The sequence below is a fragment of the Saccostrea cucullata genome, unplaced genomic scaffold, assembly GCF_032062105.1.
Source record: "Saccostrea cucullata isolate Sc308-1 unplaced genomic scaffold, CSIRO_AGI_Scuc_v1 ctg273, whole genome shotgun sequence".
Taxonomy (NCBI): domain Eukaryota; kingdom Metazoa; phylum Mollusca; class Bivalvia; order Ostreida; family Ostreidae; genus Saccostrea; species Saccostrea cuccullata.
Genome location: NW_026927629.1, coordinates 60,712 through 86,680, shown reverse-complemented (window position 1 = coordinate 86,680; position 25,969 = coordinate 60,712). Strand labels below are relative to the sequence as shown.

General features: G+C 33.0%; 4 protein-coding genes across 5 annotated transcripts; 2 read left to right on the top strand and 2 right to left on the bottom strand.

Moving 5' to 3' along the window:
• Nucleotides 1-1,567: 1,567 nt before the first annotated feature.
• On the bottom strand, nt 1,568-5,783 carry LOC134275024 (glycoprotein-N-acetylgalactosamine 3-beta-galactosyltransferase 1-like). The gene is made up of 3 exons (XM_062757262.1): nt 5,543-5,783; nt 3,152-3,789; nt 1,568-1,684 (listed from the first exon to the last, which is right to left on the bottom strand). The coding sequence occupies exons 1-3, from the start codon at nt 5,751-5,753 to the stop codon at nt 1,568-1,570; spliced, it is 966 nt and encodes a 321-aa protein (XP_062613246.1). The 5' UTR covers nt 5,754-5,783.
• Nucleotides 5,784-7,638: 1,855 nt separating this feature from the next.
• Nucleotides 7,639-9,137, top strand: LOC134275026 (uncharacterized). Its single transcript, XM_062757264.1, has 2 exons — nt 7,639-8,210; nt 8,681-9,137. The coding sequence occupies exons 1-2, from the start codon at nt 7,676-7,678 to the stop codon at nt 8,779-8,781; spliced, it is 636 nt and encodes a 211-aa protein (XP_062613248.1). The 5' UTR covers nt 7,639-7,675; the 3' UTR covers nt 8,782-9,137.
• A 3,357-nt stretch (nt 9,138-12,494) lies between these two features.
• LOC134275032 (uncharacterized) lies at nt 12,495-14,018 on the top strand. Its single transcript, XM_062757271.1, has 2 exons — nt 12,495-13,046; nt 13,588-14,018. Exons 1-2 carry the CDS (start codon nt 12,527-12,529, stop codon nt 14,016-14,018), a joined length of 951 nt encoding a protein of 316 aa, XP_062613255.1. The 5' UTR covers nt 12,495-12,526.
• Nucleotides 14,019-14,762: 744 nt separating this feature from the next.
• Nucleotides 14,763-22,173, bottom strand: LOC134275022 (glycoprotein-N-acetylgalactosamine 3-beta-galactosyltransferase 1-like). Of its 2 annotated transcripts, XM_062757260.1 has the most exons (5): nt 21,824-22,173; nt 20,988-21,087; nt 17,588-17,831; nt 16,417-17,054; nt 14,763-14,911 (listed from the first exon to the last, which is right to left on the bottom strand). In XM_062757260.1, exons 3-5 carry the CDS (start codon nt 17,796-17,798, stop codon nt 14,795-14,797), a joined length of 966 nt encoding a protein of 321 aa, XP_062613244.1. In that variant the 5' UTR covers nt 17,799-17,831; nt 20,988-21,087; nt 21,824-22,173; the 3' UTR covers nt 14,763-14,794. The 2 variants fall into 2 exon arrangements, with proteins under 2 accessions (XP_062613244.1, XP_062613243.1); XM_062757259.1 differs by lacking the exons at nt 20,988-21,087; nt 21,824-22,173 and adding an exon at nt 20,846-20,905.
• Nucleotides 22,174-25,969: the final 3,796 nt, after the last annotated feature.

Genomic DNA, 25,969 nt, shown 5'->3' with positions numbered 1-25,969 from the left:
ATCACACAATCCTATTTGACGGTATTTTTACCAACATTGGTGGACATTACATCCACACACAGTCCCTAGCCATGGTGTATACGTATTTACCTGGAACTTGTGATAGAAATGGATTTATCTTCTCTGAAATCACAGTGATTCCCGCCAGATAGGTGGCATGTACACGTCATGCGAGGGGTCAGCAAATATTCGCACAAACACTTGTATTGTGGTGGCTGAGTCAACAACGACGATGTGGTGTTGGTTCGAACACACCCCCGCATGGCTATTCGGGAAATCTCTATAGTGACCTTGACTGGAGATCGACCTTCAACGGTTGGCTGCTGTTTTGAACATTTTAGGCGCGCACGTGTACATGTATAGCATAACGCACAGTTAACTGGGAAACTAAGGGCAACAGCGTTATCTCTCTTGTCTTTTTTTCTTTTTTTTCTTCCATAAATGACACTTATGTTAAAAAATAAACAAAATAAACAACTCAATATCGCGTTAGCTAAAATTACGTAAATTTTATTTTGGTTTTACTAGCTATTCACAGGTCAGACGTACTTCAAACCGTGTCTACGACTACAACCTAAATATTTTTAGTATAGGTAATATAGCAACTGTTTCCTCACCAAACGTTCGGCACTTTAAAGTGAACGTTGCGGGTCTTCCGGATAAGACCGTTTTAAACCCAGGGATCCCTATCAGGCAGGCGTTGGCACGAAATAATATTTTTTACTGCTCAATAACCTTGATTCCCAATTAAGAAAAGATCTAATTTTGAATCCCTTAATGATACAGATGGCTCCGACGAATTTTACCATAAAAGAGTAATAGATTGATAAAGGAAAGTGAATGTTAATATTCCACTCTAACTATACAACATGAATCAGCTATTACAGAGTCTTGGTTTGCGGTGCAATTCACAGCAGCCAAAGGACTTTTCCATTCCTTTTTTAACATGCAGTTATTTTTCATTACAAAGAGCAAATTCAAAAGAATTGTGGTCCCCCACTTTCAATGTTTTTTTGGATTGAATGCAGATATTTTGTCATATTGTGTCAAATATAAACTTCCTATCGTTCATGTATGTCATTCAAAAGTAATCATCAAAATTAAAATGTTTGAAAATTAGATCAAACATAAAGGTCAAGGGTTAAAAAATTATAGCGTGTTCGAAAACATCTTGCCACAAGTAGTGCAAATGTCAAAAATGAAAGCTCAATCCCTTCTCAATCAAAAGTTGTTAGGAAAGATGATATTTTAGAAAAGTAGGTTAAAATTCAAGGTCACAGGGACAAAAGTAATAGTATATTTAGAAAAAATCTTTTAATATTATATGATTAAACATTAAAAACGTATCCCGGTAATTATTTTTAGGAATCACTGTCTAGTTAGGAGGGTATGTCAGGGCATCAACAATAATTGGAAACATGGGATAATTTGCATAAAATTAGAAATGGAAATATTTATATATGAACGTTTTGATCTGATTTTGGCATGCTTGTATATACACAGTTATTTCATAAAGGTGTTACATGTACATGTTCGTACCAAATGAAAAAATAAATCAATAAGAATATTAAGAAGATAATTTATTGATTCCAAAAGCCATCAGGTGATACACGAGGAATTCCTGCGCATACATATCTGGAGGTTGTAGAAAACGTACTGATATCATGTAAGAATCGGGCTGCATCTGTAAATAAGAATACAAGATATCACATTTACATTTTAAGGCGAGAAATCGTATTTTTATTTGCAATGATAAATTCCATAAAATGAAAACTTGTATGATATTCTTCTCAATAAACTGAAATTTTTTTCAAAAAGAGGACAGTAAAATGTTTTCTTTAATCCTAAAAAAGATAACAATATTTAAAATAATAACAGACTGGGACTGGTGTTGGATTTTTTTGATGGGGATCAATGTTTGTGGACGGCTATAGTTTTACATGCTGACGGGATCATGATAGTTTTACATGGGCTCATAGAGGGTACATGCGCGGATCAATGATTTTTTTTTCTTACGGGAGAGGGGGGTTATCGAGTCAAAAATAAAAATTCAAACCAAGACTTTTCTTGACAAGCATAAAAAGAAACCTAAACTCATTCGGAAAGGGGGGCAAGGTCACTTTTTACTTTGTTAAGTAGTAATTTGAAAATCACTTAATTTTTGCGACACCTTATTGTCGCGAAATTGACATTGTCAGTTTATTAGCAACACAAAACCTTCACGTATTGTGGTTATTATTCTACATAATCTTACGGTATACTATACAATTATAGCCTTTTGATGAGGTCAATCCCTAGATATATTGACCTCAGAGAAAGCATATTGACCGAGCACGAAGTGCGAGGTCGATATGCTTTCTCTTAGGTCTATATATCTAGGGATTGTACCGAATCAAAAGGCTACGGTTGTTTTATTATTTTTTTTTTATCAGTTTTTAATAAGAAATGTCTGAAAATCCATGTTTATAATATTCAGTACCTTCTTAATTTCCATTATTATGTCACAGAAATGAATAGCAGCTGCAGTATCTGTTTTTAGAAACATCTAGTTTATAAAGACTATTGTGACAACAGCACTATTGTTGCTTCACAGAAGAACGTTTCAAATTTTATAAACAGCAGGTTTATAAATGTTTAAAATAGAAACACCCAGTCTATAACACTTTTTATACTTGATCATGTGATCTAGTTTGAGCCAATCAGATAGGTGGCAAAAACAGAGAAAAATAATAACATAAATTATACGCGAGAGAGGCATTTTTCGCGAGTAGAGTCTCGCTTAATTACGCGAAAATGAAGTTCTTGCGAACAAAAAATTATGTACAGTATTTATTTAATAACTCAGAAAATTCCAGAGGGATGCAGATCGACCCCCCCCCTCCCCGCGACCCTCTCGAGCCACGTTTGGAGAAATTACTTGAGTAATGAAACGACTTTCTTTTCACAACATGATCTATAAAAAAAAATCAAGAGTGTACAATGTACTGTGGCTAAGCATTTTGTTTGAAATACATTTACAAATATTTCTGTAACACTTCTGGTATAAATTTGTACATTTTTGAGGGGATTATTTAGAATAATTCTAAATATTCTCGGAAAATCAGTAGAGTTACCATTTAAATGTTATCTTTTCAAATACAGATAAACTTACACTTATTCCAAAAGGTTTATTAAGCTTAACAGAAATCGACAACGGCAAATTATTGAAGATAGATTCCCCATAATTTTCTGAAGGTGTTCTGTCTAAAATTCCAGCTTGTTTAAGACATAAGCTAGATGTAAACTCATATGAAACAGTTTCTTTACAGGAAACGATGGTTGAATGTTGTATTTTTTTCATTGACGCCTTGCTAAATACAGTTATTCCACTGTGATAAGGCCAAGCTATGCCTCTGGCTGCTTTTGATATTGTTCCAAAATATTCTGGTTCCGATGCATTCTGCTTAGAGAGGTAGTACCGCAAGTTTTCCATTATCACAAATGTGTTGTCCGCAGCAAACAGAAACCACTCGTTTCGATCAAAGTATCTTTTAAAAGTTTCTAATACAGCAACACTAAATACACTTTTGGCCGCATGATCTGACTGGTAAAAAGAGAAATTAGTATGTATCATGGGGTAGGGGAAATGTCTATTGGTCTTCCTCCCAATGAAGATGGCGGATGAACATCTCTTTGCCCACGTCTTGGCAACAGCTATCGAGAGGCGACTTCCACCAGTATAATCACTGGAGAATATAACACAGTGGACTCTTACGTTCTCCTGGAGAGTTTTGCCCAAAGTATTTTTATCTGGAACATATTTTACCAAAAAAATATATATATCATTATCAAACATCAAAGCATTGTAAAGAACTCTTTTATCGTAAGAAGTGGGATCAGGTACCATAAGGGAGTAGGCTTTCCCTGTTAACCGGTCATTTTAAACAACAAAATACATGATGAAACATCAACCTACGAAAATGGCATTCGTATCCAACCAGTATATCTTTGGAAGAGAATCAACTATGTTGAAGCAGCTGAGTTCCTGATGAATAGTGGAATTCTATATCTTGACTATCACATGCTAATAATCTTCATTTAGATGGTGAATATAAATAATCAGAATTCATACAGTATACTTTACTTTTAACTAACTCGTGTACTTTTGCTTGTTAGTGTATTCCATTTAAATCGTTAGGTGGGAAATTATGAAAAAATGCTTGCAACGTTAGAGTAACTTTTAGAAAAGTTGAATTTTCATTCTTCAAGAAATCCATTTAACATACCCAAATATTGAGGTATTTTAATTGCTATATGTTTTACTTACTGGCAAAATATCTACAGGCACACATGCAGTAAAATTCTTATTCGAAATTTAATCTTTTGGAATAAGTTTCTAATCTAAGATATCATTGTACGTACGTGTTCAGACGTACTGTAAAAATGTTAAAGTTCCTCATATTCAAAATTAAACAAATTATCATAAATTCAGTAAAAGTAAGTATTCATCAATTGCTTTTCTTTAAAAGTGTTTCACATGGTCGACAGGGGATGCTTACTCCTTCATGGCGGCTGATCCCACCTCTGATGTTTTTATTAGTCAGTGTTTTCTCTGTTTCTGATTTTTTTTAGAATCAAAGGACAATAACCTTGATTAAAACTTTGCTGTGACGTCATGCCTTTGTTCTTGCAGTTTAAAAGTTTACCTGTAGCCGTCCGATAATAATAATTACCAGTCTGGTAATATATTATCGGACGGCAATGATAACAAAATAGAAAACAAAAATAAGATTGAAATAAAGATTAAACATGTCCAAAACCAAAAAAAAAATGTTAGGAAAAAAATTCAGGGAAGGCAATCGCAAAGAAATCAAGTTGCTATACAAAATAGCAAATCCATGAAGAAATCGAGTTTAAACCTTCCTCAAAATTAATACTTCCCATCTTTTAAAAGTGTTTTTGATACAGCACTTTGAATAAGCGAATTTAATCCATTTCTGAGAAATAATCGGCAAATTTATTAATTTTATAAGGATTGTTTCCAGGTGGCTGCACTTTTAAAACCTGAGAATTTCCATTATATAAAAACTGAATTCCAGGATGAAAATCTCCATTTTTACTTTCCAAAAAATGAAATCTGTATCAATTTCAATTTATGCACAAAATAAATGAAAAAGTCCCAAATTTAAAAGGAAATCTTTCACCACCGGACCCCTGTCCTGCTTAGCTAAACGATTGCCATTGAATGAATGAAATGAAACAAGAGTTCACTCACTGTTTTCACCGTTTCATTTCTTTTGTCTACTTATTAGACGGGTAAAAAAACAATTGATGCCCAAACTCCCATTGTGTTATTATCGGACTTCTCCAGGTAACTTTTGGACATTTAAATGGCAATGTTTTAAGTAAGATATATGCCTCATACTATTCTATATGTAAAATTATCAGCCCTAACGGGCCTCAAACAGTCTGATAATTTTACATATAGAACAGTATTCGGCATATATCCATTACTTATTGTTTGTTATCTCCAAATATCATTCATTGTAAAAGTATATCTTACCTTCATGAAATCTGGAATCGTTAATCATGGAACTTTGTAGGATTTCCTCCTCTCCATCGTCAAGATAAAAATTTTGCGATAATTTCCCAACAATCTGATCTTCATTCGAAGACTCCAATTGGAAGAAAACCACGGAAGGACTAGGAAATGCTACAAAGTACAGTACTATACCACACACGAATCCGGACACAAACGATACTCCCTGCACCATTGTTACATATTCTGTGTTGGCGTCCTTTCTATTCTGAAATACAGAAATAAATAACATGGTTTATGTCACCTGGATTTTAAGGGAATAATAAAAAAGCTTTAAAATGCTTTTATCATTATCATTTTTTCATCAATATGTAGTGCGTTCTTTTACCTTGCATAATGGGTTATGCTTGGATAACATTTGTGTTTGAATGTATGATTACTACTTAGTACAGTCTCGAGGTTTTTATCAGTGGTTTCATTTTCTCTTGTTTGAATTAACATTACAGAATAAAAAAACATTTTTTCCTTGATATTTTAGGAAAGTAGTATAATTAACACTATTTAAAATCTAAATTAAATAGGTAAAAATGTTTATATTATGGAAAAATCTTAAAACATTCTAAATAAGTCTAAAAATGATGATTAGTACATAACAACCTGATACTTTTTTTCTAGTCAGTTTTGGGGGATCAGACATTATCATATTTTACGTAACTGCTAATCAAAGCTTGTGAATCTGATCCCCTTCTTGTTTGTTAAATTGTTCACATTTATACCGTCATTTTAATAAATGACATTATTCATCTCTATGAAAGTCTTTTATTTGACTTATACAAAATTAGCAAAAACAAGCTGCGGTGAGCTTGCAGATAAGCATAAGAATACATAAAATCAGATTTTGTAACGCTCTAAAATTCTGATGGTCGCTGCTCACCCACCATCAAAATTTTTTAGCGTAACAGCGATCTGATTTTAAAAAGATTGAAATCATTGATTTTTGAATGAAAAAGTAAGAAAAATAAAGAAACAAGTGAGAAATGATAAACAACAGTGGGTGAATAACCTTGCAACACAGGCGGGAAAGGCAGTAATTCAGTGAAACTGAGATTTTGGTAAACCTGTAGGGATGAAAGACTAAAAAAAACATAATAATTGAAGAGATATCATCCCTCTACTATTTATGGAACCATGGTTACACTGCATTTTTGTAATAGACTGTTACATGCTTGTTTATTGCATTTAGATAAACAAGGTCCAAAATTTAAGCCCCTAAGTGATCAATATATAGGTTTCTCCAATATCTTCACAAAATATGATACAAACATGCCAAAATTTATTATTTTTCATACAAGGATCATTCATTGTTGTCGAAATAGTAATATAATTCTTTTTTTCTGGTACTTCTTAAGAAATTGGTTAACATAAAATCAATTGGTGTTTTGTCCTACTTTAAAACCTATGTATTATCCCTCGTGTAAGCTACAGTTAATGGATCAGTCAACGTAACAGCTTCTGGTCAATTTGAGCGTGATGTTTTGATTTTCGCTTGTGACGTTGCACTTTCTCTGCGTTTTACAATTACGACGTCAAACTAAAACGCATGCTTTAACCTTTTAGCACCCTGTCTGTGTTATAGTGTTTTGAATGCAATAGATTTCCATTCACTTCATATGCAAAAAACATATGTAATGTAAATATAATGTAATAACAGACGAAAACAGTGCAAAGTAGGATTTAGTTCAGTTTACTTCACAGTGGGACAAATTCAATGAAACTAGAGAGTTACCTGATACACTTTTGTCTGCCGTATCGAAAATGAACAAGGGTTCTTAGAACACGAAGATGATATCAAGTTGCACATGGATGTAACAGGAGTATGTCTCAGAACACAATTGTCATTAGTAGTTCTACCATATTTTTACCACTCTCCTATATTTTCATATTGAATTATTTCTCAAGTTCTAATTTTGATTTGAGATTCTGTTTGGTCTTATTTCCGAGCCTTTTTGTACCTTATTTTAACAAAGTCAGAAGAAAATAGATGACTTTTCCTCTTCACTGTTCCAGTTTTTTGTTATCTTTATTTTGCAAATATTGGATAAGACGTTAATAGGTCATCTAAGTAAAATAAGGACATTCAAGGAAGAGAAAGGTGTAATGGCGCCTCTTTCTTTGCTACTGCTTTTGGTTTCTTTGACAGCGTTCGTCCCCACAAATGGAGTGTCTGCCACAGACGGTGATCGAATCTCTCATTTAGAGGATGTGATAAAGACAATGCTAGAGGTGCAAGAGAAGGAAAAACACGAAAATACTCTTCAAAATAAAAGGATATGGAATCTTGAGAAAACAATAACAAGATACGAGGAAGAGAATAAGAAGTTAAAGACTGAAAATGAGGACCTGAAAAGCAATCTCAATAAGATGGAAATATCAGTTAAAAAGATGGATGCCCTTGTGAAGAGACTGCAAAAAGAGAACCTCATTTTGGTGAAAAAAATTAAATCTAACTCTAAATTAATTAACTATATTCAATTTAGAATCTTGCATTTTAACAACGAAGGACTTGAGAATTCTATGCAGCCTGAGAGGACGGTATCTGTAAAAGTTGAAAATTCAGAAGATTCGCCAAAATTGAATGAGTCTGAAGTGGAATCAAAATCATTGGTATCATCTCGCAAACGACTTTTGACTGGTAATATTTTTAAATATTCTAAAGACGTATTCTTAATAATTTTTTAGAATCCTTGAAAATTAAATTGATATAACTGTATATAAATAGAAATCCGTTTATATTGATATAATTATGTACTAAAATTTATTTGTTTTTGAGATAAGAACAATACTTTTATAATAATATGATATTTAAATACTTTCATTTTAATTACTATTAAGATTTATTCAAAACATTATCAAGCACACACACTAAATAAAGGGCAAAGAAAATACGAAATATCTTTCAAAGAAACATAAAATTTAATTAATATATAAGTTATTATGATTTTGCATTAACATGCTATCAAATGAACTTGCATGAAGAATAAAAACATTTTAGACTATTTAACATTTACTCTTTTAGGATAAAGATTGGACGTCATAAATGAATTTTTAAATGCCTTTTCCAATGACTCAATAATGATGATATTATTGGGGTTTTTTTTGTAGGTATACCTACAACTCCTCAACCTAATGGCGTTGCATTCTCTGTGTATTTAAAACCACACGAAACCCATTTAATCAGACAATCTTGTTTGATGGCATCTTGACGAACATTGGAAATCATTACAATCCACACACCGGGGCCTTTACAGCACCCGTACACGGGGTCTACGTTTTTACGTTTTTTGGAATCTATATTGTCGTTCAAATGAAGGACGCATTTTCTCTGAAATTGCTGTAAATTCCAACCCAATAGGTAGCATGTACACTTCTAGTGAAGGTGCTACAGATATCCGGACAACCACGGGAATCGTTGTTGCTGAAGTAAATAAGTGTGATATTGTGCTGGTTCGCACTCATTCCAGTAATAGTCATTTCGGAAGTCTTTATAGTTCTCCAGATTGGAAATCGACCTTTAATGGATGGTTACTATTTTGAAACCAAAAAATTAGTCTTATGAAGAAAATGAATTAAAAAAGTATACATTGAATGTTTGATAGTTATTTTACTTTTTGACACAATTTTTTCGGAAAATTACTACTTTGAATCATAAAATGATTTGAGTAAATTTTAAAAAAAAAAATAGCATAAAATTTAATGGCATTATACTCTTTGACTTTGGACTGAAGCACACCACGATGATCATACTATTAGATTCTTCAAATTTTATATAAAGTTGATACAAGTTTATTCGCAATTTGATCGAAATTCTGTTCATGTTTAGGATTGTGGTTCAGCACTTAGAATTTATTGTACTTCGTAACTGTATGACTAGCTGTACTTTTCATATTTTTCATCGACATATGAAAGAAACGAATTGAATTAGGGCCACCATCACCTTATTGTGTGCATGTAATTAATAAGATGTAAAAGGTCAAGATATAACGGTGATCTATATAAAAAAAAATCTACAAACAATACAATAATATTAGGAGGACATCAAACACAGACCATACGAAATTACAGGGATGTGATCAGATGTCTAGGAGGGGGCAATGTGAGACCGAATACTGTATGAGTACATAAATGGCGTATTCAAAATTTAGCGCAAACACTAGGTATTGAGTTGTTGGCGTATTCATAAATTAGCGCTACACACTTACGCACCCTATATCGTATTAATGAACGATCTCTTAGCGATATTCATAAATTAGTGCATCGATGTCCGTGCAAAAGCCGCTAAAATATGACGCCAGCTTTTTTTAGTGCACATCCAGTAGGTTTTGCTGCTCCCTTCATTTTACATCGTAAATGAAAAGGGCGATATCGCGGCTGTATATTTCATTTTTAAATTTGATATTGACCATTGGTATAATCCTTGGCTTTTGATTTCTTCGCAAGAAAGTAATCGACTTGAACATCTAGAAATATTTAAAATAACAAAAGATTTTCGTATGTTTTAATTGTGTGTGGTTTTTTTATTTAATGTCCTTCTTAATAATATTTCATTCATACGGACACGTCACTCATTGCCGGTGGAAGGCTGCAATTTGACCTAAACTTGACACTTAACAGTCCTTGCGTTGTGAGGGACCATCACACACTGGAAAAATCAAAACTGAAGCATGAGAATTAGAATAGAAATTTGATATCTAAAAATATTCTCATATCCAATCCAATGAGATGCCTCTTTATCATATTTTGGACAAAAAAAATCAGATTTTTGAAAGAGATTCTTCAGATCGATCACAAATCAATGAAAATAGCATATTTCTGGCAGGCAAAGCGTTTTTTTAAATGTGGATTTTGTTAATTTTATTTCTAAAACATCGGTCGTGGACACCTCATTGTAGGGCACAAGTGTGATGAGTCCTGGATATGAATATTGTTTCCGGCGGCTGGTTAAACTGCAAGCGCCCGACACTAGAAGTAAAAGAAATATCATTGGGTAAGTACATACTCATCTTATGCGGGAGTCGTGTACACATACAATCCGAAAATGATAAATCATGAGTAAAAGCCATCTTATCACGCTCTAATTACGACTATTTTCTTCTGAAAAGAGTCATATTTATTGATATAGTTCCGACTTGGAACGTCAACTAAGTTTTTTTTTTTTTTTTTTTTTTTTGCACATAGAATCCAGTCTGGCAAATACTAGTACGATCTAATCCGAGGACTTTAATGTAGTATTTCAGTGTACTGACGTGGTTACCGGACTTTCAAAAACTACCTTGTGCAGTTCTTGTACATCCACAGTTTTTGCAGAAAGTCTTTATCACCACTCTCTGAAATTTTTGACGTAGTATACAAAATGACGTTATTTTTCTTTTACATCAAAAAGTTCCTTGACAAGGTGTTTAAAATTTTAAGACCCTTGGGATCAAGTTTCTGTTATAATAATATACATTTATTATATACCCCCTAACAACGAAACATATGGAGATAACGAAAAGTATTCAAGATCAAAAGTCCATAAAACAATACAAAATAGGAGCAGAGAAAACACCGGCCTCGAAAATATCAGAAGTGGGATCAGGTGTTAACAAGTACCTAAATATATTAAAATAACACTTTACATATCAATATTATGATATTTATCCATTTAACAAAGCATATTGTCAAGGAATTTTTTAACTCTCGAGAAAAATAACGTCATATTTCTGCGTACTACTTAATCATTTTCAGAGAGTGGTGATATGGAATCGGAAAATCACAGTGTGGTACTGGTAATTCGGAAAGATGGATCACAACGTCACGTGATTGCATAAAATCTAAATTGAGTGATACACAGTTGAGTATATATTAATAATATGATATTATCATAACAGTATCTTGATCTGAAGACTCGTATCTTGACAGGCGCTGATCATCAGATCAAACGAGACGCGAAGCGATTCAGAAAACAAGTATGGTGACCGGAAAGATGGATCACGACGTCACGTGATTGCATAAAATCTAAATTAAAACTAAGTGATCAATACATATTGGGTATATAATAAAAATATGGAACAGGGCAAACTTAAGCCTCTAAAAACATCAGAGGTGGGGGTATTTTCCATGGACGAGTAAGAATCCCATTTCGACCGGTCAAAACAACATTTATTAGTCCCCTACCGGTGAAACCGGAGGGGACTATAGGTTTCCTCTGCGTCTGTCCGTCCGTCCGTCTGTCTGTCTGTCTGTCCGTCCGTCTGTCCGTCTGTCTGTCTGTCTGTCCCCGTCTGTCTGTCAGTCTGTCCCACTTGGTTTTCCACACTTTTTTTCTAAACGCTGGCAGATATTGAGCTGATTTTTGGTACGTCGGTGTATCATGATGAGTTACAGATAAAGTTTGAATATCGTTACGATTCGTTGATTTTTTACGGAATTACGGCCTTTTCAATTTTTCAGGGTTTTCTGCGTTTTCTCCTAAACGCTTGCAGATATTGAGCTGGTTTTTTGTCCCCTACCGGTGAAACCGGAGGAGACTTTAGGTTTCCTCTTCGTCTGTCCGTCTGTCTGTCCAGCTGTTTGTCTGTCTGTCCCCGTCTGTCTGTCAGTTTGTTCCACTTGGTTTTCCGCACTTTTTTTCTAAACGCTTGCAGATATTGTGCTGAATTTTGGTATGTGAGTGTATGTTGATGAGTTACAGATCAAGTTTGAATTTCGCATCGCTTCAGTTTTACCTTGGATATAACTTTTGCATATTATAAAATGACATCCTGAAGAAAAAGGGGAACCCGGTAGGGGACATGTATTGCTTATGCAATACTCTCAGAATGCTTGTTTTACATGTATGTTGTTCTCTTTTAATTGTGTATTGTCATAGAATTGATAAATTTCGATTATGTCAGATGAGCGATCTCTCCTAAGCGCTAAATAGATAAGCAGAATCAAAGTTTTGTTATCTCATGGCACAAGGAAATAATCATGGCACTGCACACACTGTGTTTCCTTTCTTTGTTACTGGTTTTCTCCACGTCGGCTGAATCAATCACAAACCATGACAGATTCATTCAGTTAGAAGTTTTGGTAAAAGATCTTCTTAAGATGGTTGAAGAAGAACGGGAAATCAACGTGCTACAGAATATTAAGATGGCCACACTTGAAAACATTTTGGTGGAGCATGAGGAAAAATATAAGAAGGAGCTGTTCGAAAATGCTGAATTGAAAAAGAGAGTTTTTGATCTTGAAATCAAAATCAGTAGCATGGACACTAAGGATACTGAAATCCAAAAAGGATATACGCAATCAAAAGAATTATTAAATTATCCAATCAAATCACCGGACAATTTCAAAAATAATGCATTGAATGTTACAAGAGGAATTTCTGCAAGTTCCGTTCAATCGCAATCTTCTTTAGTTTTTCGTGGTATTTTGAAGAAGATAGCTGTATCAAATGAACCCAGACTAGATCATGTTCGGTCTTCTGGAAAGCGATTATTGACAGGTATGTTATACATTTCGTTTCGAAGATATTCTTTTAAAAAATCTTTGTTAATTAAAATTTGTTTACATAAGCAAGGACTTACCTTGTGGTCCTTACATATATTAAGCTGTAATTCTTTTTCTCGATCATCCATACACTGTATCTACACTGTATCTAGAATACCATGGATATGTCAATGAGATTTGCAAGTCCCAATACTCTATCTTCATGTATCATATTCAACATCTCCAAATTTTGTATTAGTCTCACTGAGTTCGAGATAACAAAGATTGACTATTTTTATACAGTTCATTCAAATTCTAAAGAAATTTAAAGTTTAAGGTTACACAAGTGCCTGGATCACTGAGAAACAAACAGAGCTATTTTAAAAATTTTCAAACAACCCATGTATGCTTTGAAGCATTTTTTTTCAAGAAATCTCATAAAAAGTAGGTTATAATTCCCAAGTCACGATTTTTTAAAGCTAAGGTCTAATATACTTGCATATAAATATTTTTTCTATCACCATGTATAACAATTAGAAATTTTTCATATTCAACAGGCACGCCTTCTACTCCTCCGCCTGTGGGGGTAGCATTTTCAGCATATGTGAAAAAGCATGAAACCCATTTAACACAGGATCACACAATCCTATATGATGGCATCGTTACCAACATTGGCGGACATTATAATCCACATACTGGGGCCTTCACAGTCCCCAGCCATGGTGTATACGTATTCACCTGGAACCTATATTGTGATAGAAATGGATTTATTTTCTCTGAAATCGCAGTGAATTCCCGCCAAATAGGTAGCATGTACACGTCATGCGAGGGGTCAGCAAATATTCGCACAACCACTGGTATTGTGGTGGCTGAAGTCAACAAGGACGATGTAGTGTTGGTTCGAACACACCCCACACATGGCTATTCGGGAAATCTCTATAGTGACATTGACTGGAGATCGACCTTCAACGGCTGGCTATTGTTTTGAAACATTTACAAGTGCAACTGTAGAGCTAACTTGGAATCTTAGCTTAGTGTAACAGCATTATCGCGCTTCTTCCATATATGGCATCTTGAAAAAATAAACAATTTAATAAGGCTTCATCTGAAACAGTACTACATAGATTTATTTTCATTTTACTAGCTAAAACAAATAATCGGAAGGTCATGGGTTCAGTTCTCAGATGCGAATGACCTAATTTGATGAGAGAAAAATATATAAGTAGTGACTGTTCCTTTGCCAATTGCAAACGCATTAGAACAACGTAGAACAACGTACAATCAATCAATCATAATCAATGTATGGCTTCTGGTTGAATTGTAAAAGCTTTTACAACTACTGTCACCCACTTGCGGAGAGCATCATTTAGATGAAGCATTTTGGGATTCGTCTACAAATTCAGTAAAACAACAAAATCAAAACTGCTTAATCCCTGCTTTTCATTCAGTACTGGTGATTTAATGAATCACTGAACTCAACGGAATCAAAATGTTTAAAACCGAATTTTTGCAGAATGTCCGTAATTTGGGTAGAATGGTTCTTCAAACAACAGTAGAAATAAATGATAGAAATTGTATTCAGTGGCATCGTAATGAAATGTACATGTGTTTATTGCTTTCTTTATGGAATATTAGTATATCCCGCTAATGAAATGTACATGAAAAATGAAAAGTTTGATAAAACTGCTGATATACACAGTTATAATTTCATAAAGGTATTATGCATGTTCGTATCAAATGAAAAACAATCAATCAATCAGGATATTAAGAAGATAATTTATTGATTCCGAACGCCCTCAGGTGATAGACGAGAAACTCGTGCGCATACATATCTGGAGGTTGTAGAAAACGTACAGATATCATGTTAGAATCGGGCTGCATCTGTAAATTAAAATGCAAAATATTACATGTACATTTTAAGAAGAGAAGTCGTTTTTATGAGAAATCCTCACAAAGTGAAAACTAATATCGATCTTATTTTCAAAAACTGAGAGTTTTTTTTTTTTAAAAGAGGAACAGTAAAGTGTTTTCTTTAATCCTGAGAAAATAATAATATTCAATATAGTAACAGACTGGGACTGGTGTTGGATTTTTTCCGGTGAAGATCAATGTTTGTGGACAGCTACAGTTTTACATGCTGACGGGATCATGAAAGTTTTGCATGGGCTCATAGAGGGTACAGGCGCGGATCCAGGGTTTTTTTTCCAAGGGGGGGGGGGGGGTCATCGAGTCCAAAATAAAACTTCTAATCATGACATTTCTTGACAAGCATAAAAAGAAACCTAAACTCATTCGAAAAGGGGGGTGGGGGGCAAGGTCACTTTTTACTTGGTTAAGTAGTTATTGAAAAACACTTAAGTTTCGTGACACCTTATTGTCGCGAGATAGTCATTGTCAATTTATTAGCGAGACAAAACATTCACGAATTGTGGTTATTTTTTAAATAATCGTACGGAATACTATACAATTATAGCCTTTTGATGAGGTCAACCCCTAGATATACTGACCTTAGAGAAAGCATATCGACCGAGCACGAAGTGCGAGGTCGATATGCTTTCTGTAAGGTCTATATATCGAGGGGATTTACCGAATCAAAAGGCTACAATTGTTTTATTATTTTTTTTATCAGTTAATAAGAAATGTCTTAAAAATCCATGTTTCTAATACTCAGTACCTTATCATATATGGCATTGTTATGCCATTTGCATTACATGTATGACGTCATAGTAATGAATAACAGCTACAGTATCTGTTTTTAGAAACATACAGTTTATACAGACTTTTGTGACATCAGCACTATTGTTGCTTCACAGAAGAACGTTTCCAATTTTAGAAACAGCAGGTTTATAATTTTTTTAAATAGAAACATCCAGTCTATAACAATTTTTAAACTTGATCGTGTGATCTAGTTTGAGCCAATCAGATAGGTGGCAGCAATAGAGAAAAATAATAATATAAATTATACGCGAGAATAACATTTTTCGCGAGTACAGCCTCGCTTAATTACGCGAAAATGAAGTTCTCGCGAATAAAAAGTTATTTACAGAATTTATTTAATAACTCAGAAAATTCTAGGGGTGCAGACCCCCCCTCCCCCCCCCCCCCCCCCCCCCCCCCCCACCACCGACCCTCTAGATCCGCGTATGGAGAAATTGCTTTAGTCATGAAACGACTTTCTTTTCACAACATGATCTACGAAAAAAAATTCAAGAGTGTACTGTGGCTAAGCATTTTGTTTGAAATACATTTACAAATATTTCTGTAACACTTCTGGTATAAATTTGTACAATTTTTTGAGGGGATTATTTAGAATAATTTTAAATATTCTCGGAAAATCAGTGGAGTTACCATTTAAATGTTATCTTTTCAAATACAGATGTACTTACACTTATTCCTAGGGGTTTATTAAGCTTAACTGAAATCGACAAGGGCAAATTATTGAAGATAGATTCCCCATAATGTTCTGAAGGTGTTTTGTCTGAAATTCCAGCTTGTTTAAGACATAAGCTTGAAGTGAACTCATATGAAACTGTTTCTTTGCAGGAAATGATGGCTGAATGTTGTATTTTCTTCATTGACGCCTTGCTAAATACAGTTATTCCACTGTGATAAGGCCAAGCTATGCCTCTGGCTGCCTTTGAAATTCTTCCAAAATATTCTGGTTCCGATGCATTCTGCTTAGAAAGGTAGTACCGCAAATTTTCCATTATCACAAACGTGTTGTCCGCAGCAAACAAAAACCAATCGTTCCGATCAAAGTACCTGTTTAAAGTTTCTAATACAGCAACACTAAATACACTTTTGGCCGCATGATCTGACCGGTAAAATGAGAAATTAGTATATATCATGGGGTAGGGGAAATGTCTATTGGTCTTCCTTCCGATGAAGACGGCGGATGAACATCTCTTTGCCCACGTCTTGGCAACAGCTGTCGAGAGGCGACTTCCACCAAAATAATCACTGGTGAATATAACACAGTGGACTCTAACGCTCTCCTGGAGAATTTTGCCCAAAGTATTATTATCTGGAACATATTTTACCAAAAAATATATATATTTTAAAACATCTTCTCAACAAAAGTATAATATATTTTTTGTTCAATGAAATATGTGCATGGAGATAACACAGAGTATTCAAGCTCACAAGTCCATTTAAACAATACAAATCAGCAGCAAAGCATTATAAAGAGCTCTTTAATCATCAGAGAAGGGATCAGGTGAAATTAAAAATTACGCATTGAAACTTATTCATTCAACTCATTAAATCATGATTAAGTTGTTATTTTCAAATTTTTTGACAAAAATATGTTAGTATCATCTGTCCTTAAACCAGTGTATCATGAATTCGATAAAAGCAAGTTTTCACCAAATGTCTCCTTTTTTTAACGTGTTTCACACGGTCGACAGGGGATGCTTACTCCTTCATTGCGCTCGATCCCACCTCTGATGCTTTTATCAGTCAGTATTTGCTCTGCTTTTGAATTGATTAGTTCAGTGGACTATGAACTTGATTATTGTTTGTTAAATCCATATTTCATTCACTGTAAAAGTATCCTACCTTTATGAAATCTGGAATCATTAATCATGGGACTATGTGTCATTTCTTCCTCTTCATCGTCAAGATAAAAATTTTCAGATAATGTCCTAACAATTTGATCTTCATTCGTAGTCTCCAGTTGGAAGAAAAATACGGAAGGATTAGGAAATGCTACAAAGTACAGTATTATACCGCATACGAATCCGGACACAAACGATACACCCTGCGCCATTGTTACATATTCTGTGTCGACGTCTTTTCTATTCTGAAATACAGAAATAAATAACATGTTCAAGTCACCTGGATTTTAAGAGAATATGAAAAAAGCTTTAAAATGTTTAAATTATTATCATTCTTTCATCAATATGTAGTGCGTTATTGTACCTTGCATGTTAGGTTATGCTTGGATTACAGTCGTGTTTGAATGTGTGATTACTTGAAGTACTACTTAGTACCAATTACGGGGTGCTTTTCAGTGGTATAATATTCTCTTGTTTGAATAATATTTTAGAAAATAGAACGAATTTTTCCTTATATTTATAGGAATGCAGTATAACTAACACTACTTAAAATTTAAATCAAATAAGTAGAAATGTTTATATATTTTGGAAAAAGCTAATTAAGCCCAAAAATGATTATCAGTTTATAGCAATCTTCTTAAAATCAGATCGTTGTTACGCTCTACAATTCTGATGGTTGCTGTTCACCAACCATCAGAATTTCGGAGCGTAACAGAGATCTGATTTTAAAAAGCTTGAAATCATTGATTTTTGAATGAGAAGTTAAGGAAAATAAAGAAACAAGTGAGAAATGATAAACAACAGTGGGCGAATAACCTTGCAACACAGGCGGGAGTGGCAGTACACATGTAAGACAGTAAAATTGGGTAAACCTGTAAGGATAAAAGACTAAAAACATAACAATTGAAGAGTAAGATAACAAAGTCATCTTGTTTGTTTGGTGTTGTTTTTTTCTATATTGTTTATTGTCCCTCTCGAGAATGTTTCATTCATGTGAAGACCCCACCACTTGCTGTTGGAGAGCTGCCAACGTTGTCTTATACCACTGGTCTTAGAGTTTGACTCACTCTTTGAATAACCTTTGAGTAGCTAGTACTGGGGTTTTGGTATTTCACTATGCGCCCGGCGGCAACAAAGTTCGGAAAAAGCTATTTTTAGCATTAAGGTCACAGTCGAGGTCACAAGGTCATTGACCTTAGTGTCATTTGGAAGAACCTGATAAGTGGAGTTTGCCTACCAAACATGAAGTCTCTATCTTTCATGGTTCAAAAGTTATGGCGAAGGTTAAAGTTTGCAGAAAAAGCTATTTTTAGCATATAAGCTACAGTCAAGGTCACAAGGTCATTGACCTTGGTGTCATTTGAAAGAACCTAATTATTGGAGTATGCATACCAAATATGAAGTCTCTATCTTTCATGGTTCAAAAGTTATGGTGAAGGTTAAAGTTCGGGACAAACAAACAGACAGACAGACAGGACAAAAACAATACAGTATACGCCCTGGATCTATCGATCCGGGCGCATAAAAATCCCTTGGATACTTAACATTGTAATCTTGACATTTGGGTTTGGCCAACTTTTTACAAACTTGGCCATAGCGTTTGAACAGTTGGTGCTATGGTTTTTAGATGTTCACATGTGTTTTTCTTCTGACAATGTTTTCTCGTGGTTACCATAATAATTTTTATCCCTTTAACCTTGATTTTTGAGTTTTGACCCACTTTAGAAAACTTTAACCTTGTCTATTTCTTTGGAATATTTGTATCTCGATTTCATAGGTATATTCATTGAGACAAGTCGATTTTATCACTTGAGCTTCGATTTTAACCTTCATATATATGTAAAACATTGACCTTAGCCATAAGCTGCCATACGGGGGACATCGTTGTTCCACGTTCACAAGTTGTTTAATGGAATATTTGGTATATTTTTAAAAATGAAAGTTTAATAATTCATTTGATGCGCGCTACCGTGCAAATAAAGATTTGTTTTTCAAATGATCAATATGTTATCTATCTTTCAATTTGATTTATTACGGACATTAACTTAGTTATGGGTGTCACTAATTAATTTGCTGAGTCGATTTTCGCAGTAGTTAAATGATTTATTCCTACTGCCTTCAACTTGTTAACAAATGATGTTAACACTTAAATTGATGAGGGCAATAATTCAGTTAAAGAAAGGTAATGGAAAATTAAAGCGCGCACACTTCAAAGAATTACTTTGTAGCATTTTTCTATTTATTTTGATTAATGAGCATTTTAAATTCTAGTTAATGCGCGCAATAGTAGTTATTGCTTTTTTTCGTTTAATTTATAATTTTATTTATTTATATATTGCTTGCAACAATTCTTTTAAAGATATACTTGTAAAAGTAAATAATAAGTTATATTTTCAATTCACCATATTCCTAATTTTATAATGATCCTTCCAATTGAGTAGTTGCTCTCTTGAAAAGAATGAGGTGCATGGACATCAACTCTTCGAGCAAGAAAAATAGAATAATAATATAAAGATTTGATACTAACGTCTTCATAAGTTTTTAGGACCAAAAAGTTTAATATAATAAAATTATTTGGTTTTTTTGATTGTTTGGTTTTTTTTTTTTTTTTTTTTTTTTTTTTGGGGGGGGGGTTGTTGTTGTTGTTGTTGTTGTTTAACGCCTCTCTCGAGAATTTTTCACTCATATGGAGACACCAACACTTGCCTATGGCGAGCTACAAATATTGACGTTTTCTCAGCAATGAAGGCCATTGAACAGTGAGGGGTTTTCTATTTGCCAGCATCTACTTGCGACGCGAGACCGTGGTTTATACGGTCTCATCCGAAGGATCAACTTGATATGCAATTGATATGCACAGCAGTTGATTTGCTTAAAGCAATAACTGAATTGATACTGACGCACAATAAATATGAAGTTAATATGATATTTTCTTACCATTAAAATATCTTTAGGATTTTGAGTACAATATATGTTTATTGCAATAGGTAGCTAATTATATTTTCTTACAAATAAGAATATCTTATTTTTTTAGTTTCTGTTTATTTGGCTTTCCATTTATGTTATGCATGCATATTTAACGTTGCAGTCACACGGTAGAAAAAGACTACCAGGTAAATTATAACCCAATCCTATGTAAAACAATGTAAGCCTGTATTAACAAATATATGCATTAATTTCTTTTCTGTCGTTAAATTACTCAAAAATGAATTAATAAATTAGTGAAAATTTTGAAAAGAATACCTGGTATTCCACTTACTGTTAGAAAGATAAATCCGCCGTTTTCAAAAATCATTTCATCTTACTTGTAAAAAGAAAAATTCGCAATTTTCAGCAAAAAAAATCATTGTCCTGTCGTGTTTAAATGGTTTATTTTAACAAATGTCCTGATATTTGTTTACCTGGCTCTCTGTTTACAAATCATGCCTTGCATACAGCAACAGTTGATGAATTCAGGTCGATCCCTTTGTTCATTCAAACACATCTGCGACAGTCCTTCATCTGTATTAATTGTCTATTTCATTATAACAATCAGTATAACTGTAATGGTATGGATTTTAAAGCCCCATAGATCAAAGACTTATTTTTTTCTCACTTTGTTTACACAAAATTTATAATCACAGCCACTTAAGTGTGGATACCCCCCCCCCATTTAAAAAAATATATAAAGAGCATTTATTTTCAAGATTGCGTACGTGGCCAATCTTTACACTTAAAAATAAAGTTATAATCTGCTTGCATAAAAAGACATATGGATGTGATTGACGGGAATTTTTTTTTTATATTTTTGAAAAATTGTAAGCTCTTGGCATTTTTTAAAATCAAAGTATGGGGGGAGGGGGGTATATCGATCCATATTTCAGGTGCCTGTGGTTTAATTACACTGTACTTTAACTTTTCCGTAATTGTTTTAATATGAAATAAAAACCTCATCTGGCAGTGCATCATAGTAAATTGTCAGACAGTATTATTCTTAAATATAGAATAAATATTTATAGAATAAATATTGCTGCAACCATTTTCTTTAAAATACAGTGCAAGCAATAAAGTCAACAAAACATAAACAATATGTGTTCTTTTAAGACAAATTAGATATAAAATGTATTACGAGGTACATCGTATATCTCATTTAACATTATGATAACTTTTATATAATACACGTATCTACCGACATACCTAGTATACATGTAAATATTTAAAAAAAAATTGAAGACACGAAAATCAAACAAAATCTTACCTAAATTTAAACGAAACAAATGTTTATACAAAATACATCCCGTTAGAACCAAGGCGTGTTTGGGTTAACACTGAAATGTACTCAGTCAATGTCCTCTTTAAATGATTGTTGATGCAGCTGTAAGATTTTTCTAATCCGGCCATCGTTCCCATCTTTAACTTAACAACTTTTGGTCACATCTGTACTTTATGCTATTTTTGAGTGACATAAATGGCGATATGGAGAGCTGTGGTCTTTATAATTAATCAAGCTGTTACAGCATGATCTAAAACCTCATCCTCTATCCATAAAGAAAATCTTTCAAAATCCCAGTAACACATGTTGCAATCTTTTTTTTCCATATGAAATCGCCTTCACCTATCTCTGTGAATATGTGTCACCGAAACATGCAGAATTTAAGCCTTGTCAATTTCTTTAAAAAAAAAAAAACAAACAAAAAAACAAAAACAAAACAAAAACAAAAACAAAAAACAAAAAAACACAAGTATCTGTCGAGACGGTAGATTTACTGGTTTCTACATGTAATAAAGGAAAAGTAACAGTTGGACTTAAACTTTGCAACAGCAATAAACACAATAATGATCCTTGATTTAGTCTCTTTTAGTGGCAAGATTGCGAAAAGACTAGAACTATAGAAGTAGCCTTTAAAATGAATTTTCACAGAATTTTGATTACCATGGTAACATCTTTCATTAAAAAAAATTAAAATAGAGAGATTTATGTATCTTAGTGTTGTCTACTTGTGTACCAAATCATATTGAGATCAGACAAAGACTGTTGGAGGAGAAGCATTTTTAAAAGTATTTCAAAGAAATTTCTATTTTTAGTAACCATGGCAACACCGTTCAAGGAAATCAAAAACCGATACACGAAATGATGTGTCTAAGTGTGGTCTACTTGTTTGCCAAGTTATATTGAAATCAAACCAAAACTGTAGGAGGAGTAGCACTTGAAAGTATTTAAGGACATACGCAACGTACCTTACCTGTTGATAATTTTTAATTTAAGATTATAGTGTCATCAGATGTTCATAGACAAAAAATCAGTATTCATTACCAGAGGATTTTGAGAGATATTGACTGATGAAAAAATTTGGATGATTCAAAGAAAATGATATAAAAAATACTAAACATATATTCTAGATGTTTCTTTTATCCAAAATTGTTATAGAAGAAGTGTACAACACCATATATAGAAGTTAGAATATTACACACAGTTCCTTCAAGATTTGGAACTCTTCAACTCCACGGAAAAAGACAGAAAAGTTCAAACTACGTTGCGTATGACCTTAAAAGAAATTTCTTTTTTAGTAACCATGGCAACACCGTTTATCGAAATCTAGAACCAATAAATAGAATTTTGTACCTTAGTGTACCTTAGTGTGGTCTACCTGTGTACCAAGTTCTGTTGATTTAAACAATATTTATTCAGTAAACTGAATAGATTGAGCAACAGGCTTAAGCCTATAAATACCCTCTCTATACAACAGGTCAAGGTTACAATACGATGAACAGAGTATATATACAATGTTTATTTAGATATGAGTGCTCACATACGCACAAACGATTGATTTTTTGATATCAATTCGTAATCTTTTATATAATTGTACATATACTTGAAAAGTATTTCCTCCATAACTTTACAGACAGAACGTGTAAGAGAGATGGGCCTATAATTATTAGCATTGTCGGGGCTTCCTTTATTTTTAAAGACTGGGGAAACATGTGCTTGTTTCCATACATAAGGTAGACATTTCTCACTGAGTGACATGTTAAAAAGTTTTGTTAATGGTTTATAAATAGAGAATCGTGTTTCTTTTAGGATTCTTGGAGATAACCCGTCTGGCCCTGGTGGTTTAGAGGTATCTAAGATTGATAATTGATCAAGAACGTCGATCCTGTTCAGTAATTTCAAAATCATCAAAGCAATTAATTGGAGGACCTGGTCCATGTTCAGGGAGATCAGGCTCGGTGTTTATGTGTGAAATATTTGCAAAATAATTATTAAATTCTTCTGATTTATCATTTGGATGAACGAATATCCTGCCATCTCTAGATTTCCCAGCTAACACAAAAACATTTTTAAAATGTTTTTAAAACATTTTCAAAATGTTGCGAAAACATTTTTAAAAATGTTTTAATCACGTGATTTTGTATGGTTTTTTAATCGTTTTTAAAACATTTTAGTGAAATATTTCAGCAAAATGTTGTCAGAACATTTTCTTAAAATGTTGCAAAAACATTTTCAATAATGTTTTAATCACGTGAATTTGTTTTTAATGGTTTTTTAAACGTTTTTAAAACATTTTAGTGAAATATTTCAGCAAATGTTTCTGGAACATTTTCTTAAAATGTTACAAAAACATTTTTGAACAATGTTATAATCACGTGATTTTGTATGGTTTTTTAAATGTTTTTAAAACATTTTACAAAATATTTCAACTAATGTTATCATAACATTGTTATAAAATGTAACAAAAAAATTTTCAATTATTTTTTTCACTTTTAATTTGTGTGGTTTTTAAAACGTTTTCAAACATTCACGTCGAGGTTACAAAAGTATTTATGCAGAAATTCTACTTTTCTCATTAAATAATGATATATCTATATTTTAAAAGAAATAAACACTAATTATATTTATTTTTGAACCTTTAATACAAACCCATATTCAATATGGTAATCACATTTAAATTCCATTCTCGGTACAAGTTTTAATTTATTTTCTTTCAAGTCACCGGGTTTTTAAAGGGTGAAAACGGCGTCTAATCCATTCACTGAATTTTAAACAAGAATCACAGAAATCCTATGTTCACAGTATAGGTAGAACAGAGCGGCGGATCTATAAGACTTAGTTAGAATCACATACACTGAAAAGGCTGATACGGAATCCGCCCCTCGGAAAGAACAGCACAACCTGTAAAGATAAGGAAAATAGTGTTTGTATTAGCGTTCTACATCTAATGTATCTTAACGCTTACGATGATCAATGAGGTTCTTTCCTCATTCTATTTGCATTGAAAAAGCAGAATAATAATTACTATGACAATATTATTGAAGAGTAAAAGTATTAACGTACACATTTGCCTTCAACAAAGGCGGGTCTTTTGAATGTGGGAATTTGAAAATACGGATGATGCAATCAACACCATGCTGTAAAAAAAATTCATTTTTAAATCAACATATTGTTTGATAATTTTAAAACATTTCACAAAGACAACGAATACTTGAATCAAGGATATAATTGTGTTGCCTTAAGAATGAAATATTCAAATCAAATACATACGTATGCTACATACATTTGTACAAAGTTATTGATCATGCACTGGTAGTATAAAAGTCATTTTTAAATGATCTTTTAAAGTCTATGATAAAGGAATAATTCTTACCATTCAAAGTTAATAAATCCCGAGGTTATTATTGTGGTGTTATGGTGCAAAGTCTTCTCGTGCAAATCGGCAGGAAGTAAGCGCGCACATCTTGTTTACCAGAATTCAAAATCTGGCCTAGATAAGCTGCAAACCACTATACTCTGTAATGCGCTGCCCAGCAGGAAAATTACATAATAGGCTATCATGACACTGAAACTGACCAGTGTGCCAATCCCTATCCAATGCCTTAGAGTAAAATCCTGGGAGTGGATCACAGATTTGATGAAGAACATTTTTTTTTAAAAAAGACATTAAGAGTTTTATCAAATACTTATGATTTTATACATTTATTTATATTTTAAATTTTGTGTTTGCCTATCCTTTCATTTATTGATTTTTTGATTTGTTTTAATTAAAGGACTTTATATATATGTCTGTTTAATCATTAAGCCAAAACTAGAAATCATTATGAAATACCGGAAAAATCTTTCAGTTAAAAAATTACTACAGTTCCTCATTTCAACACTATTCTTTCTATATATTCTTTTTTTTTCTTCATAAACTGAATTTTAGGAAAATAGCAATCATACATTATTTGAATGTTTTAAGAACGTTATGAAAATAACATTAAAAAATGTTGCAGCGATGCAAAATGAAGTCTTTAAAAAGGAAAACACATTAAATTGAATGTTCTAAAATTATTCTCACAACATACTCTTAAAGTTAGTAAATGAATTAAATTGTGCTGCAATTACATATATGTTTCAGAAACATCTTGA

Coding starts and splice junctions, on each gene's coding strand:
- LOC134275022 (XM_062757259.1), bottom strand. CDS start 20,881: ATGATTTTTGAAAACGGCGGATTTATCTTTCTAACA. Junction 17,055..17,587: donor TGATTCCAGATTTCATAAAG/GTAGGATACTTT, acceptor AATATGTTCCAG/ATAATAATACTTTGGGCAAA. Junction 14,912..16,416: donor ATAAACCCCTAGGAATAAGT/GTAAGTACATCT, acceptor TTTAATTTACAG/ATGCAGCCCGATTCTAACAT.
- LOC134275024 (XM_062757262.1), bottom strand. CDS start 5,753: ATGGTGCAGGGAGTATCGTTTGTGTCCGGATTCGTGTGTGGTATAGTA. Junction 3,790..5,542: donor CGATTCCAGATTTCATGAAG/GTAAGATATACT, acceptor AATATGTTCCAG/ATAAAAATACTTTGGGCAAA. Junction 1,685..3,151: donor ATAAACCTTTTGGAATAAGT/GTAAGTTTATCT, acceptor TCTTATTTACAG/ATGCAGCCCGATTCTTACAT.
- LOC134275026 (XM_062757264.1), top strand. CDS start 7,676: ATGGCGCCTCTTTCTTTGCTACTGCTTTTGGTTTCTTTGACAGCGTTC. Junction 8,211..8,680: donor TCGCAAACGACTTTTGACTG/GTAATATTTTTA, acceptor TTTTTTTTGTAG/GTATACCTACAACTCCTCAA.
- LOC134275032 (XM_062757271.1), top strand. CDS start 12,527: ATGGCACTGCACACACTGTGTTTCCTTTCTTTGTTACTGGTTTTCTCC. Junction 13,047..13,587: donor TGGAAAGCGATTATTGACAG/GTATGTTATACA, acceptor CATATTCAACAG/GCACGCCTTCTACTCCTCCG.